The 15,608-nt window shown below is 41.7% G+C and overlaps 2 protein-coding genes and 1 long non-coding RNA gene across 3 annotated transcripts; all 3 read right to left on the reverse strand.

Annotated features, from left to right (window-relative positions):
- Positions 1 to 344: 344 nt before the first annotated feature.
- LOC118124670 (fatty acid-binding protein, liver) lies at positions 345 to 1,714 on the reverse strand. The gene is made up of 3 exons (XM_047344205.1): positions 1,282 to 1,714; positions 590 to 679; positions 345 to 468 (listed from the first exon to the last, which is right to left on the reverse strand). Exons 1-3 carry the CDS (start codon positions 1,441 to 1,443, stop codon positions 418 to 420), a joined length of 303 nt encoding a protein of 100 aa, XP_047200161.1. The 5' UTR covers positions 1,444 to 1,714; the 3' UTR covers positions 345 to 417.
- Positions 1,715 to 1,950: 236 nt separating this feature from the next.
- LOC118124588 (Na(+)/H(+) exchanger beta) lies at positions 1,951 to 11,131 on the reverse strand. The gene is made up of 12 exons (XM_035182583.2): positions 10,473 to 11,131; positions 7,562 to 8,022; positions 7,216 to 7,466; positions 6,856 to 7,073; positions 6,530 to 6,726; positions 6,068 to 6,157; positions 5,793 to 5,863; positions 5,497 to 5,670; positions 5,020 to 5,134; positions 4,719 to 4,817; positions 4,564 to 4,636; positions 1,951 to 3,854 (listed from the first exon to the last, which is right to left on the reverse strand). Exons 1-12 carry the CDS (start codon positions 10,792 to 10,794, stop codon positions 3,589 to 3,591), a joined length of 2,337 nt encoding a protein of 778 aa, XP_035038474.1. The 5' UTR covers positions 10,795 to 11,131; the 3' UTR covers positions 1,951 to 3,588.
- Positions 11,132 to 12,260: 1,129 nt separating this feature from the next.
- On the reverse strand, positions 12,261 to 15,291 carry LOC118124685. The gene is made up of 3 exons (XR_004698751.2): positions 15,086 to 15,291; positions 14,199 to 14,276; positions 12,261 to 13,211 (listed from the first exon to the last, which is right to left on the reverse strand). It is a non-coding gene; the product is annotated as an uncharacterized LOC118124685 (long non-coding RNA).
- Positions 15,292 to 15,608: the final 317 nt, after the last annotated feature.

Raw genomic sequence — 15,608 nt, forward strand, 5'->3', positions numbered from 1 at the left:
CTTCACAATCATAAAAAGACACAAGAGATTACCACAAAGACGCTAAAAAAAAAAACAAAGACACAAAAACAATCACAAATAAACAGAACTACAGAAGCAGAAAACCATCACAAAGACGCAACACAACCACAATGACACAAAAACATCCACAAAAGAACCAAACGACCGCATAGACACACAAGACGCATTTTTGTGTCTCGCTCCATGACTTTTACATGTGTGTGTCCACGGGCCTGTTGAGTCAAGTTTATCATGTTTTTTGCAATGAACTGAATACAGACAAGTATTTTTGTTTATTGAATCATTCAACTTTATTCAATGATTTAAAATGTATTAAGCTTCATTCATAATTTCTAGAGGGCCCCTGGCTGGAGGCTGAGAGGGTCCGAGGTCGATGGATGAGCCGACAGCTGCCAATCAAACTCGTCTGCTTCTGCTGATGAAAGTCACTGATCCAGAAGTGACCGTCTGGAAGCAGAGACACAAATAAACATGACTCACCCACAATAAACTCACAGTCTGTGTTCTTGTCTAAAACAGAATATCTCATATTTACATCACATTTGTAAAATGAACTAAAGCCTCTAACCTCGACCATGTCCTCTCCCTGGATCTCTCGGACAGACGTGAATTTAGCAGTCTCAGTGATCAGCTTCCCCTTCTCCTCTCTGATGGTGCACTGCACAGGAACACACACATGGAAGGTAAGAGGGCGAAGAACTGAACAAACTGTCAGAAAGGGTCGTTTCCTACTAATCTAAAACATGTGTGTAATAAACACATCAACCTGGAAGATTTCTCAGTAAAAGAATACGCCAGAATATCTAGAGACATAATATTTGAGTGAATTGATGGGGATTTATTGCAGTTATGCATCATGAGAGGTAAAGTTTAGGATGAGGACGACTTTACCACATTTAATAAATAACTTAATGTTCATTTCTCTCTCTGTAGTTATTTCTTTATATTTTGATATTAATTTTAAACTGATATTATATTTTGATATTAATTTTAGACTGATATTATATTTTGATATTAAGAGTGTTATGGGGGTAATTGGGGATGAGGAAGGACGGAAGGGTTTTATTTCAAAGAAACAAAAAGGCAATAAACAGAATTGAAGTGGAAAAAAGATTGCATAGTTTCAGTCACAAACTTTTTTTTAGCCAAGAACGATTTCATCCTCTAAATTAATTAATACAAATTCAGTCACAAAATACAAATCAATAAGAAAAAGATCGCTAACATCTTCTACTCTGTTTCTACTTTGCTTGAAATTACCTTGAACTTCCTGCCGTCCAAAGACTCCATCTCTGACTCCTGTCCGAGGCTGAACGAGTGAACTTTGGTGCAGACGGGAGTTTTCATTGTGAAGGTGAAATCTTTGCCTTTCTGCTCGATCACTATCACCGGTTTGACCTCCTTACGCATTTTCACGACCATCTGAGGTGCACCTGAAACACAGAGATAACAAATAAACAAGTCTGCACACGGTACATCAATTAATCAATCCTTCAAATATGAGAAAACATCTGTACCAACTATCTTCAGGAACTCCTCCAGATTTTCCTCAGAATAAACTTTCCAGGTGCCGCTGAAGTCCATAGCTCCTGGTTGTGCTGCTGCCTGAGGGTGTTTGTTGTGCATGTTGTGTTAATCCCGTCACAAACCGCTGGTTGTCATGTTGGGGACTTTAAACTCCCTGTTATTTAGACTGGAACTTCCAATGAGACCCACAACAGGTGTAACGTTCCTTTACTCCTCCCTCACAGGCTGTGATGCAACATCGTTAAAGAAACTAACAACTGGCCTTTTGCCCAATGTTTGATTATTTTATTGTTTTATTTTAACAACTGCACTTGTTATAATCATGTGTTAGTGTGTTTTTCTCTCCACCGGCTGCAACGCATCCATTTCTCCAAATCCAACAAAATCCATGCCCGTTATTCCTGAACATTAACAATGGCAGACCTTTATTTCAGATGGGAATTAAAGCTTTTCTTCACACAACACATATTTAAAACAAATATTCCTCTTTTACATGATATAAAAATACTTGTACTGGCGAACACACAGGAAAGCACAAACATTTTAAGGCAAACATGTGCAGGCAGCAGAAGCTCAGGCAGTCCAGTGCAGTGCAGACATCAAAGTCGATTCAGTCTCAGATAAACATGCTCAGTTAAGACGAACACACACGTTGAGCTTTGTTTCTCTGTGGGAATGTTACTGAAGCTCGCAGCAGAACAAACACGTTAGCTCATCAACGCTCACATTACAAATGAATCACACTTATTTCCTTTGTGCAGTGGGCATCTGTTAATACTGTGCCAAGCTGCAGTCCCTGAGAAAACACTGATCCGTCAGGAAACATCAAGAGTGCTGAGTCGGTCATGTTAAAACATTTGCAAGTTGTTTTAACATTCTTGTTAAGATTCAACAGATCGACGTCTTCTATTCAACCAACCAGTCTTGAGTTCACAATAAGTTTTTGCGGTTTATATAAATCAAATATTGATATTTTGGTGGATTTTCTTGAACAAACACACAAACAATCATCAAACAGAAAAAACCCTCAAAGTTTCTTTTGTTCTTTGAAGTATTTTTTGACCACGACATGTACAGAGCAGTACATTTTACAGTTAGAGGCTGTGCTTTGAGCTAAATGCTGACACTGTTTTAACATGCTGATTCTAGTTTAGCATGATAGCATGCTAAGATACGGCTAACTGGTACAAAGCTGAGCCTGATAGGAAAGTGTTTACTGATGCAGATATTCTGTTAATTAGCACAAAAGCTGATGCTCACAAACTACAAAGATGGACGACGTGACAGCTCCCAAAAAGTGAAGCCAAAGAACTTTGATCGCCCCCCGGAGGCTGCTTGCAGTATAGGTCCTGAACCCCCTTATTTTGGCTTAATTTTTGCACAGCAGGAGGAATCGGAGCTGTCGTCCATCTTTATTTGCAGATTGTGGCCTGAACCAAGTTACATCACAGTCCAGTAGCTCTCAAGACATTTCACTTACAAAAAATACCCAACGATCGTGTAAACAGGATTCGTCCTGTGGGGGCAGTGAATGTTTGTACAAAAAGTTCATGGCACTTTGGAGGCGCTCTTTCTAAATGACCTCAAATACATTAAAGCACTTCTGATATGTAAAAGTATTTAACTTTTTGGCCGACACTGATTTATCCATCAGAATTGATTCTATGTTATTCCTAATAATGTGCTTTGAGTGGTAAACTCCACCCATCTGGTGCTTCAAGTTTGGTAAAACAAGTGTTTTGTCTTTTTTTGTGTTATTAAATGCACGTGTGCATGTTAAGACTCAATGTGGACACGTGGCTCACATCGAAACAGGAAATGGTCGTGGTCCGTGCTTTAGTATGAAGAAATAATAACTTCTGGACATTCAGCAATAATGAAAATACAATTTGATCCCATAAACGTAAAAACGATCACAAATATAAAGCTTTGCTCCGGCTGTTCTTCCAGTGACCTTCACTGACTGAATGTAACTGAGGACACGAGAAGTGAAGAGGAGGAAACAACCTTGTATATCAAGAACTGTAAACATGTGCTTCCTCATGAGAGGAAGGAGCCGTCCTCCTCCTCATCTTTGTTTGGCCCAGGGTCACTAAGGCAGCGGGATAGTTTCAGTTGCTCCTCCTGGTCGTCGGGTGCTTTCGCCCTCAGCTCTGTTTCACCTTTATCTCGCAGTGCGCTGCTCTGATTGGGCCTCAGGGTCGATTCGTTCATCAGGCCGATGGCGTCAGGAGGGCTGGGATGTGTCTGAGCTGCTCGACCTCTGGGGCTCTCGCCCTCAGTGTCGTACGTATAAACCTGGTGTTCTGTAAAATAGAAAAGGTGCATTGATGTTTTAGTGTTTGAACAAAGTCTACGAGCTGCTGCAAAACCATGAACACAAGAAAAAACTTCACATCTCCTTTTATATATATATATATATATATATCCTTTATATATATATTATTTTTGTATATATATAGCCACTGGTTAAATATTTTACAATATGTTGAAACTACAACAAGTAGAAAATAAGTAAGGCTGTAAAAATGTGCATTTAATGAAAATCTATTTTGGATCAACAAGCTATTGATTGTCTCTGAAATCCACATTTGAGTTATAATTTAGAAAATATTTTTATAATCACATCATGTGCACAGGTATTTTTTAATTTTATTTTATGATTCCGTTGATAAAAACATGCACTGAACATTTTACAGTTGAAAATGGAGCTCAACAATGCCCTCTGGTGGTTAAACGATGTAATGGCAACCGTGGTTAGGAATTGAGCAACATGCACTTTTTAAAAATTTGTTATCAAATTACTGACAGAAATACTAATTGATTTGCTGCTGAATAGTCTTGGTTTGATTGTTTCCTCGTCATACACATCAGTTTTAAAGTAATACTATAGTTACAGTATTTTCAGACACAATTTACATCCAGAAATGTGATAATTAGAATTATCTAATAAGAACTAAGTAGAGAACACTCTAAAAATGTAACTTCACTGTAAAAACTTCATGTGTTACTGACCTGGCTCAAAACAGACTTTTCTCACAGACGGGGTTTCCTGGCGGTTGGCAGGGACCGTGAGGTAGTGACTCATCTGTGAAGGAAACAAAATATGGTTCTTGTGGACAGTTTAGAAATAGAGACGATGAAGAAACAGCGTCAGTGTTGAAACTCACCCTCCTCTCCATCTCCACCCTCTGCTTCCTGAAGCGAACCTCACTCAGATTGTCCTCGAAGGGGTCGATCATCAGGTCGTGTCGGCTGTAGGAGCGAAGCTGAGGAGAGAGAAAAACATCACTGCCAGCATCAGAAGACATGATTCTTAAAAGTCTCGTTTTCATACAGTTAAACAGGGTTTTTTTGTGGTGGAATGTTCCTGTAACTTGTAAAAAATCTGGATGAAACATTCATCACGTTCCGGAACACTGGTGCAGATCAGTAAATTATTCATAAACTCTCCACTGAGGCCTCTCCCACCCTCTGTCTCGTCTTCTGCAGGTTTGCTCGCAGGATCTTTCTGATCTCCGCCTCTCGACTCTTGGAGATGCTCGGTATCGCTCGTCCTCTGGTCGCGCCCTTCGGCTGAATGTTCCTGCAGGAGCACACAACAGACATCTCTGATGTTTGAGATTTATCTTAGGACCATCTATTTATACAAATTCCACCAGCTGTCACTTTTACATGTGAAATTTTTAAACGTTCTTTATTTCCAGTTACTGTGTAAACTATTAAACACAAATACAACCATTTGATGTATTTTACCACAGTTTTTCCATTTTCAATTTAATTTTCAAATGATAATCAAATTCAAAATGTGAGAATATGATGATGACAATAATAATAATAATATTAATAGTATAAAGTGGTTCCTGAATGAATTTGAGATCAACTCACTTTAATCCATCTGAGAAACGACATGAGGATCTGCTCTGGTTAAATCTGACTCGTACTTACTGCATGGAGACGGAGGACACGATGGTGGGCAGCTTGGCGGCGCTCCCGCTCTCCACCAGCATCATGGCCTGTTTCATCTCCATCTTGTTGTAGAAGGAGATGAGCTGAGGCTCGGTGGAGCGTTCGCCGGCGATCAGCCACTTCTTCACGTATGACTTGTTGAAGCGGTTCAGCCTGAGAAGAGAAGGAACGTCTTTTAAAAAGGTTATTTCAGTCCAACATCTTGACAACAGGGGTAGACAGAGGTGCCATGGAAACAGTGAGAGGAGACAGAGGACGTGTTGACGGCATCGTACTTGTCTTTCCAGTGATGGTGTCCGTAATGACCACAGATGTCTTCGATCCCTGTGAGCAGATGATCCAGGAACTGAAGACGAAATTAGTTTTTTATAGTCAAAATTCACACATTTACACTGTAAGTCTTGGAAATTTGTACAAATACAGAACCTGCCAACATGGATAGAAACCTTTCTTCATAAGAGGATCATTAATTGATGATATATTAGGTGTATAAGTCAAAAATTAACAAATATTTATTCATTGTTTTGCACTTTAAGTCCCTTTATGTCACCTGTGTGTGAATCTCCTCGTTTATTGATCTTTTGCTCTCCTTCTTCTTCTTCACTGCAAGAAGCTCCACCAGAGGCCGGATCGTCATCCCCTGAAAACACAGGAAGTGAAGTCGTGCACGTTTCGTTTTTTCCACTCATGCACACGCACACACTTGTTGTGAAGACACTCCCTGACATAATTCATAAACAGTACTGATGAGTGTGTTGCAAATCATCCTCCTCACCACTAGTGGGCAGTAAAGACAAAACCTGACGAATAAGGACAAAATAAATTCATGTAAAAATTAAAAACATGTATTGTATATGATATTATTTAGAAAAACCTGTTCTTCAAACTAATTTTTTTCATTTATTTCCTGGAAGAGTGGAATATTATGAGTTATTTAAATAATCATGTTGCACTAGAGAAGAGCTGCAACGCGTTCTGACAAACGTTCGAGACCAGAGAGACTCGCTCTCACCTGCACAAAGACGGTGAAGAAGATGACGGTGATGATGGCGGTGAGGAACATGTTCTTCATCTCGTTGTTGGTCAGCAGGAAGCCCAGTGAGAAGGCGATGGCCCCTCGCAGGCCACCGTAGGCCACGATGAACTGGTCCTTTTTGGTCAACTTCACGATACGAAATTTATTGATGATGTACGTGAGGCCGATGACTCCTGAAACACACAAAAACAACAAGAGGCAACACTCAACTAGTGTTAATGTGCAATATATTAACAATTCAACATTGAAACAAATCACACAACAACACAGATCACATCAATGCGGTGTTTGTTTGTACTGACCCAACACTCTCGACACTAAACACAGGAGAACGGTGAGAATGACGAAGGTCCAGTTCCAGGAGTGAGGACCTGCTACCGTGGAAACACCAAGGAAGATGAAGATGAGCGTCTCGGTCACGCTGCTCCACATCTTCAGGAAGTATTTGATGGTGGTGTGGGACTTGTGGGAGATGTTGGCCTCCACGTACGGTCGCATCATCACACCACACGATATCAACCTACTCGGGACGGGAAAGAATGAAGGAAGAAGAAGAGAAGAAGAAAGAAAATAGTCTTGAGACGAGCTGGTCTGATTTTCGGGACAAGGTCAGTCACACATTCCAGGATGTAAGGTCAGATTTCTATCAGCGTCTGACTCACGACATGATCCCTGACAGGCGGAAGACCTCAGCGGAGAGGTACGCCATGTAGCTGTAGAGGAAGACAAACAGCGGCTCGATGACCCGAGTGTGAGAGGTGAAGCGGGAGGTGAAAGCCCCCAGGAGGCCGTAGATGGCTCCGACCATGATGCCTCCCAGAGAAACCACGAAGAAGCAGACCACGCCAAGGAGGGCGTCGCCCACAGTCACGGTTCCTGCCTGAGAAAACTCCTTGAACAGGTGATACAGAACCTGCACAGAGAGAAACAGGAAATACAAGTTAACACAAGATTTAATTGAATAACTTTCCACCAGTGTCTCAAACCTCCATCTTTCGTTCCACTCACCACGGTGACGGCGTCGTTGAGCAGCGACTCCCCGAACACGAGGATGTGCAGCAGCTCGTTGATGTGGATCTCCTCGAACACGGCCAGCACGGCCACGGGGTCCACGGCCGAGACGATGGTGCCGAACAGCAGGCAGGACAGCAGGTCCACGCTGCCCAGCTGCGTTCCCTCGATCTGACACACCCCGTACATCATCCCGCCGACAAAGAAGGCGTTCCACAGCGTGCCCACCACCGCGAACACCAGGATGGTGCCCAGGTTCTCCATGAAGGGCCGGATGGGCAGGAAGTAGCCGGCATCGAGGATGATGGGAGGCAGCAGGTAGAGGAAGAAGAGCTCGGAGTGGAGGACGGGGGCTTTCTCTCCGATGGCTTTGATGAGGCCGCCGACCAGCAGCCCGACGACGATCAGCAGGCAGCTCTCTGGGACCACGTTAGACACTCGGGGGATAATATGAAAACCTGCGGAGTGAGAGGACTTTGAATTTTTACGTCTCCGGTGGCGTTATATCGTTGTGGGTCCCATTCAATTGAAGACGATATCTCAAGAGTGCTTTGAAGAAGTTTCTTTAAATCTGGTACAAACAGACAGTTTGACCGAATAGGATTTGGTGGAAAAAGGGCAAAGCTCAAGGTCACTGTAACTTTGGAAAGTACAAATTTTACCTTGTGAACACAATATCTCAAGAACCCCTTGAAAAAATTTCTTCAAATTTAGCAAAAACGTTAATTTGGACTTTTGGATGAACTGATGAGAGTTTGAAGGACAAAGGGTAAAAGTCAGAGGGCAGTGTGACCTTACTAAACAAGTGGTCGTGTGAATGCAACATCTCAGAAACACCTTGAAGGAATTTCTTTGAATTTGGTTAAAACATTAACTTTGACTCACAGATGAACTGATTCGATTTCGGTGGTTGAGGGTCAAAGGTCAAAGTCATGGTGACCTCATGTTCATGCAACCTTATTACAAGTATTTTTACAGGCGGTTATCAATACTGTCGTTTCAGTAAAGGATCCGCAAACCTCCTCCTCCAGGGTCGTACACTAACCAGAAGGTCGGTGGTTTGATTCCCGGCCCATATGAATGGGTGAATGTGACTCGTACTGTAAAGCACTTTGCGTGATAGATAAAACAAGTTCTATATAAACTATTTACCATCTCTCTCTTTTCACTAAACAGCGCCTTGGCATTTGTTCTCTGCATCACGTGACCCCGGCTGCTGAATACGAGCGTGTTCCACAGTGTTTGATACGGTCAGTGGTCTTGTGTGCAGTCGGTCCTCAGCCCCTCCCCCCCTACTCTGACTCCGCACTCTGCACACTGACATCTTTGTTATCGAGCTTTGCATTCAGACAGGAAGTGGGACCGGCCCTCGCAGACCACAGCTGGACGAACAGATAACGATGCAAACGAGCTTCACTCTCAGCCAATCACAAACCAGAGATTTCTACAGTCAATCCGCCATCCGACATCCAGGACATACAACTCGAACTGAGGCTAGTACCGATATCATTATTCAGAGTTTCAAAAAATCGTTGGTTAGTCATAAATTATTATGTAGAGGGGTTAACGCAAATAAGTAAACAAAAAGTTGATGCAATAAAAATTAAACTGGCTCGTGATTGGTCGAGCACGTCTACAGGCACGACCCCCATGGCGCCAAAATGACTAGGGCACAGACTCATATACAGGATATTTTGGCTTCATTTTTGTACAAAGGGAAGAAGTGGAGCTGTGTCGTCCATGTTTGTTTCCAGTCAATGTGTTAAACTGGTTAAACTGGTTTCAAATCATAAATATCAAATAAAAATATGTTGTTACTTAAAACTTTAGTTGGTTAGTTTCTCCTTTTAAGACGATGCTCTGCTTCATTCCTTTGGGTCCATATTTAATATTTACTCTGGGGATAAACAGTTTTTCCTCTTCAGCCACATGAGTTTATTTTAGTTTGACCCTTTTAACCTCTTGTCTTCTTGTGTCTGCAACAAATGTCGAAGGATTAGAGTTTAAAATTCAGCCGTGACGAGGAGAACAGTTGTTCAGACTGTTTGATTAAAGGGATGAAGTTGATCCTCGGGAGATTCCTAATGATTCATCTCGTGTCAGTGACCTTCAGCTTTGACGCAGACACTCAGAGGCGACTGCTCAGTGAAAGCTCCGGCTACAGGGACATTTATCCCTCAGCTGATTGGCTCGTTTGTTCCCAGAAATTCAATTGTTGTGTGGATCCAGATCAGAGGACGGATCCAGGAATTTATTTTTAAAACTTTCTTGAACATTATAAATTATATTATATTATAAAGTTTCACTGATTTCCCAGGGAAAAAGTCATTAATCTTGATGAAAATAAAATCTGACATATTTATAGGACTGATATTTATGAGTGTGCCTAATTTGGTTTAGCTTGAGTTAATTCAACGGGACTGTTGGACCTTTATGGAACTGTTTTTATAAATATACGTTTTGATTCTCTTCTTAGCCGGAGATGAAACTATCAGTTGACTAACCAGTATCTAGTAAGTCAAGTAAATCTTCTCCAATTTGCTGCTTCTCTTGGTCACATAGGAAATGTTTATTTCTGATGTTTGGACTTTTGGTCGAACAAAACAAGACATTTGACATTTTTAACTTACTTACTAGTTACTGGTTTGTCCACTAATAGTTTAATAGTCCACTAATTTAACATGTTCAGTCATAATCTATTAGAATCTTAAAACTACTCCTATATATTAATAAATATAAGTTTAGCTTCTCCTCTGTTTCTAGAAACTTTAAAAACAAAAGTGAAGGGCTCATTAAACAGAGCTCGATCAACCAGCTCCTCTCTCTGCTCTATTGATGCAGTATTAATTGATTCAGTGTTATTGATGCAGTATTGATGGATCTGTCAGATCAGTAGTGTGTCTCTCACCGAGTTTCATGAGCAGAGCCAGGAGGATCCACAGAGAGATCTCGAAGGGCTTCCTGACGTGCTCGTAGTTCAAGGAGAGGACGGGGAAAGCCTTCTTAGGAGCCGGGGAGTTGCTCCGGGGATGGAGGTCCCGCTCTCCCGGCTCTGCCACCCGGCCTGGGTCCCTCCTCGTCCCGTTGCTCTCCCCAGAAACCTCGTCACGACTCGCGGAGGCACCGGCAGCGAGCAGCAACACGCAGGCGAGCACCCCGGCGAGACGCGCTGCGGAGCGGCCACTGCTGCTGCTGCTGCTCCGGGGAGCACGGAGCGTGAGAGCAGCCATTTTCAGAAGGTTTCCCCGCTGCTGTGATCTAGATCCGAGGAAGATGAAGATGAGGAGGAGGAGGAGGAGGAGGAAGAGAGCGGTGCGGACAGGAGTGCGCTTTTACGCACGGGCATCTTCAAATTACGCACAGATGAAGAAGAACAGAGGCTTAATGGCGTCAGTAAAAAACTCCTGACATCAGTGGAAGGTGATTTTTAAAAATATCTTCACGCCTCAGATTCAAACGTGGAGATTTGTTTGTTTGTTTAATCCGTCACTTATTTCTCTTCCTCTTCTTCTCAACTTCACATGCTGTCATCCATCACATCGAGTCTTTCTCTGCACTTTAATATCCAGCTCATCCAGAGCGGAGGCACACGCTCACCGACACCTGCTGGAGGGAAGGGTGAACTACAGCCACCAGGCAGCTGCGGGATCCAGATGTGTTTTACTGGAGTATTTTTTATTTCACTTAATACTTCAACTCAATGGCAGAAGAAGAATTCAGATACTTTACTATTACTACTAACAATTATAGCCAATAATATAATACAATGCAAAGTCAATGAATCCAATTTTATTTGTTTTGCCCAAACTGTCGATATGGTGCGACATCCTCTGGAAAAATCATATATAAAAGAAACATAGAAACTTCAGAGAATTAAAATATATTAATAATTTCAGACGTTGTAAAAACGAAAGTGGTCAAATAAATTCCTCAGGTCTGACCCCTCTGACCTCTGGGCCTGTGCCTTATAGATCCATTCATCTGATGGCTCGTGTGAAGAGAGAAACAAGAAGAAAGAAAGATGAAAATATTCCTGCTGTTGTTTCCAAATGGGATTTTATTTCTGTCAAATGTCTTAATTTCCTTCATGTGGGGAGAATGAAGTTAGAGACTGTTATGAAACTAGCGAGTTTTGAAAACCTGTTATTGGAAGTAGCTTCCATTGTTTCTCTTCAGGGTAAACAAAGCTTTCACAGCTCTCACGTTCTCTTTCAGCGTCTCTGTCCGTCCCCAGGAGCAAAGATTTAGTAAAACCAACATCAGAGGCTGTTTCCGACAGAGTTAAATCTCCGTCTCTGTCTGGTCGACAGGCGGAAAAATAAATCTGCAGGTGACATGAGCTGAAAAGCAATTAAAAAAACTGGTGTTTCTCAGAGGCAAAGAACTGTAAACACATGTCACCTTGTGGACACAAACTAAAAGAATACATTAAAGCACACGTTGACTTTTATCTCAGCATCTCGTCCGCAGCAGCTTCCCCTCCTGTGAGAGATTCATTCACATGAACCGCTCCGTACAGTTTGTGCAGTCACCCGACGTTTCAGCTTCCTGCTAAACTTTTCCACGTGACTGACGCCTGAGAACCAGCGACACTTTTGAAACTGACTGACAACCACCATTTGTTTTAATGTCCCAGAAATATCACTGTAGAAAAATCTGCACACACACACACACACACACACACACACTGAAAACATGATTTTGAACATAATTTATTAGAGAATTACATAAAATGACAATTTAATTTGTTTTAAGTGACATTTAAATTTTACATCAGTAGAAACATCAGTAAAAACATTGAATTAAAGTTATATTTTAGTTAACTGAAGATTCCTGATGAGAAGAGCTTCTTCACAGTTTGTGTAGCACATAATAAATACTCACAGCATCAAAAGGTGCGACAGCAGAACAACCCTCTAACTGAACAGAAATATTCTGCAGGAAATTAAGTGACTAATTTTAATAAACAACATTTCTGAGAGAACATCTCCTGTAATTAACTTATCGTTAACGTTAACGTTTTTCTTTTGTTATTTTTGTTAAATTTATTATTTTGTGTGTTTTGTTGCACTATAAAATGCAGCAAATATTAACAAGTCTATAACTTTGACGCTGAGAAGATTGTTGACGAGTGAAATGCTCATTTATTGCATTAAAATAGAGCCACAGTTAAAATGTGCAAAATACAAAATATGCACAGTGTTTAAACTACAGGTTCCTTTATATTTGCTTGTTCATGTTGTGATTACGACATTAATTTAGACATTAATTCATTAAATTAATGAACTAAGAAAGTAATGAACGTGATTACAAGAAAAACATGGTGAAATCTTCCTGTTTAACTTTGACTCACACTTTCTTCTTCTCCCTCCAGCGACGACACAAACACACTCATTCTTTCAAACTCCTCCATCACGAACCTTCTCCGACTTTCACAAACAGACACTCGGTCAAACCGCCCACAGAGCAGCTCTGACAGGGGGCTTGTTATTGATCATCAGGCGTTGGGCTGTTTGAGTTGGACCCGCTCTGCCATCTGTCTGGAGCTGTACAGACACAGTCCCGTCCCGACTGAGGCCATCATCACGGCGATGGGGTCAATGAAGCTGCCCTGCGGCTGCATGCGGACCTCACCAGAAACCTGCCGCTGGAGACGGGACGGACACAAGCAGACAAACTGTAGTTAAACACACATCAGGCACCATGCTTAGGTTTTTTCTGAATTATTACATATACAAAAATATGGTAATTAAGGTGGTGGCCTCTACATACAGTAAGTGTCCTTTTCTTACCACTGGGTGTCGCTACCGCTAAAAACATCTTCCACACTGGGGCTTTAAAGCAACACTGTGTAACTGGGCTCCGCGTCCAAGTGTTTAAAAGGTTTTCATGTAGATTAAAGTGAGTGGAGCTCTGACTGTGTCACCAGAGTCAGAGCAGACGTTCAGGTTGAGGAGCGGGAACGAAAGAGGAAACATTCTCCTCACTCACAGTCACTGAACCATCAGACTTAACCTGAAGCTGCTATTTTAAGGTACAAAAAGTTGCATAACATTTCTTGAAGGGGCAGGAAACTCCAACTGGAGTTCTTGTTGGATGGTGGGAAAACTTCAGAGCCACTTTTCATCAGGATTGTCGCTTTTTTTTTTTACAAAGACAATAAATGTGCCCTCTGAATATTTTCTTTACTAATCACACAACATAATCAACAGTATGTTTTTTCTGCTGCTGACAGATGAGAATTTAAAGTGACATAAACCTTCACATCACATTTAAGCAGCAAACAACACGAGCTGTGAGGTGGAGTCTGAACACGTTATGTAACGTAACCTCCAGAGAGGAGCTCCACCAGCTCCCTGTAAAATATTAATTCACGTGTTGTCTGCTGCTGTTCTCAGTCAGTCTGAAGCATTTATCTTTTATTATGAAAGTATTCATTCAGTTCTGTTTCCTGTGTCTGTTTGTCCTCTTTGATAACCGCTGAAATAAAAGGTTTCTCAGTGAAAAACGCCCTTTTCAGTTCACCGAGATACAAGCGAGAAGTTTAATGAAAATGAAATGTAGCAGTGAAGCTTTTGTGCTCTGAGAGGATGCGATGAGGAAATCGAAGTGTCACTGAGTCACAGACACTAACCTGGAGGAGACGGAAGTAACCTGGCGTCAGTCTGCCCAGTCTGATGATCATTTCTGCTGCTGGAGCTTCTCGACCTTCCTACAGGAGAGGAACACTCTCATCACACCAACACAGTGGTCTCATCTTAAAGCAGAAACTTGGGAAGGAACAAATAAACGTCTTTCCTTCACTAATCATGTCTCAACCCCTGAGATTTATCTTGTGGTCGTTTGGGGAGAACATGACCCAGAGCTCGGGAACCACTGGTCTCAAAAATAGAGTTTGAAGAAATCATGAAATAAATTAAACTTTACACTTTTCGCTGTCTAGCAAAAAGTTAATTTAACCATAAATAAGCACTTTATTATTTGTATTTAGGAATGCAATGATCACAGCAAATACAAATACTGTCTTTATCCCATATAAGCTCGACCTTATGTTACAACCATAAGGGACATAAAGTTGTTTAAGCATTATCGACTGAAATTATTGCTTGTATTAATTTTATAAATGTATCCAGGCAGTGAAAATAAACGCAAGAACATTTTAAAACACAACACAAACACTTAAAATCAGATAGGAAGTGTTTATAGTGTATTTGTCAACATTTATAACCTTTATATCTAAGTGGAGGCTGCTGTACTGACAGAACATTGACAATATAGAAAAAACACAACTTGAGTGATACACGTCTTCATAGTTATTAAGTACTAATTTTAAATACTATCCATTAAACACATTAAAAACTATCTGTATATGTTCTAACAACTACATTAAGGTGTTGTAAATGTGTTACTATGATGATTAAGTGCTTTCATAGTGTTTATTAAGGCTAGATAAGTAAAGTTTTGTCCTCTCAGTTGTACCAGAGTGTCTCTAAACCATCAGTAAAGCAGAGTCTGTCTTACAGTTGGAAGTTGACGGGTCCTCGGGGATGTGATCAGCACCCAGCAGGGATCCAGACGCAGCACCAGCACCCACGTTCACCCTCCGCTTCACTGACGGCTGCAGCAGCTCAGCCGACTGACGCCATGCGAAGCCTGAACAAACAGTGGCAGCCTGTCGAACTGAGGAGGCTCCTGTGTGTCCCTGCTCTTTTGTGAAGTCCCAGTCTGATGGGCTCATCTATCTCTCTCTCTCCACACACACACACACACACACACACACACACACACACACACACACACACACACACACACACACACACACACACACACACACACACACACACACACACACACACACACACACACACACACACACACACACACACACACACACACACACACACACACACACACGAACGCACACACACTCACAGGGCTGCATGAAAAGCTCGGCCTGTCAGAGATGATTTGGTCATCCAGCCAGTAAAAAGGGTGAGAGCAGGAGAGGAGGCTCTGTGCAGCATGTTGCACGCTCCAACGGACA

This window comes from Hippoglossus stenolepis, chromosome 17 (assembly GCF_022539355.2).
Source record: "Hippoglossus stenolepis isolate QCI-W04-F060 chromosome 17, HSTE1.2, whole genome shotgun sequence".
Taxonomy (NCBI): Eukaryota; Metazoa; Chordata; class Actinopteri; order Pleuronectiformes; family Pleuronectidae; genus Hippoglossus; species Hippoglossus stenolepis.

What these genes read in the sequence shown, in the direction of transcription:
- LOC118124670 (XM_047344205.1), bottom strand. Translation starts at nt 1,443, where the DNA reads ATGGTCGTGAAAATGCGTAAGGAGGTCAAACCGGTGATAGTGATCGAG. An exon ending in TGGACGGCAGGAAGTTCAAG is followed by an intron (nt 680 to 1,281) that starts GTAATTTCAAGC and finishes GTTCCTGTGCAG; the next exon opens with TGCACCATCAGAGAGGAGAA. An exon ending in AGGGAGAGGACATGGTCGAG is followed by an intron (nt 469 to 589) that starts GTTAGAGGCTTT and finishes CTCTGCTTCCAG; the next exon opens with ACGGTCACTTCTGGATCAGT.
- LOC118124588 (XM_035182583.2), bottom strand. Translation starts at nt 10,794, where the DNA reads ATGGCTGCTCTCACGCTCCGTGCTCCCCGGAGCAGCAGCAGCAGCAGT. An exon ending in ACGAGGAGATTCACACACAG is followed by an intron (nt 5,864 to 6,067) that starts GTGACATAAAGG and finishes TTTCGTCTTCAG; the next exon opens with TTCCTGGATCATCTGCTCAC. An exon ending in GGGTGGAGATGGAGAGGAGG is followed by an intron (nt 4,637 to 4,718) that starts GTGAGTTTCAAC and finishes TTTCCTTCACAG; the next exon opens with ATGAGTCACTACCTCACGGT.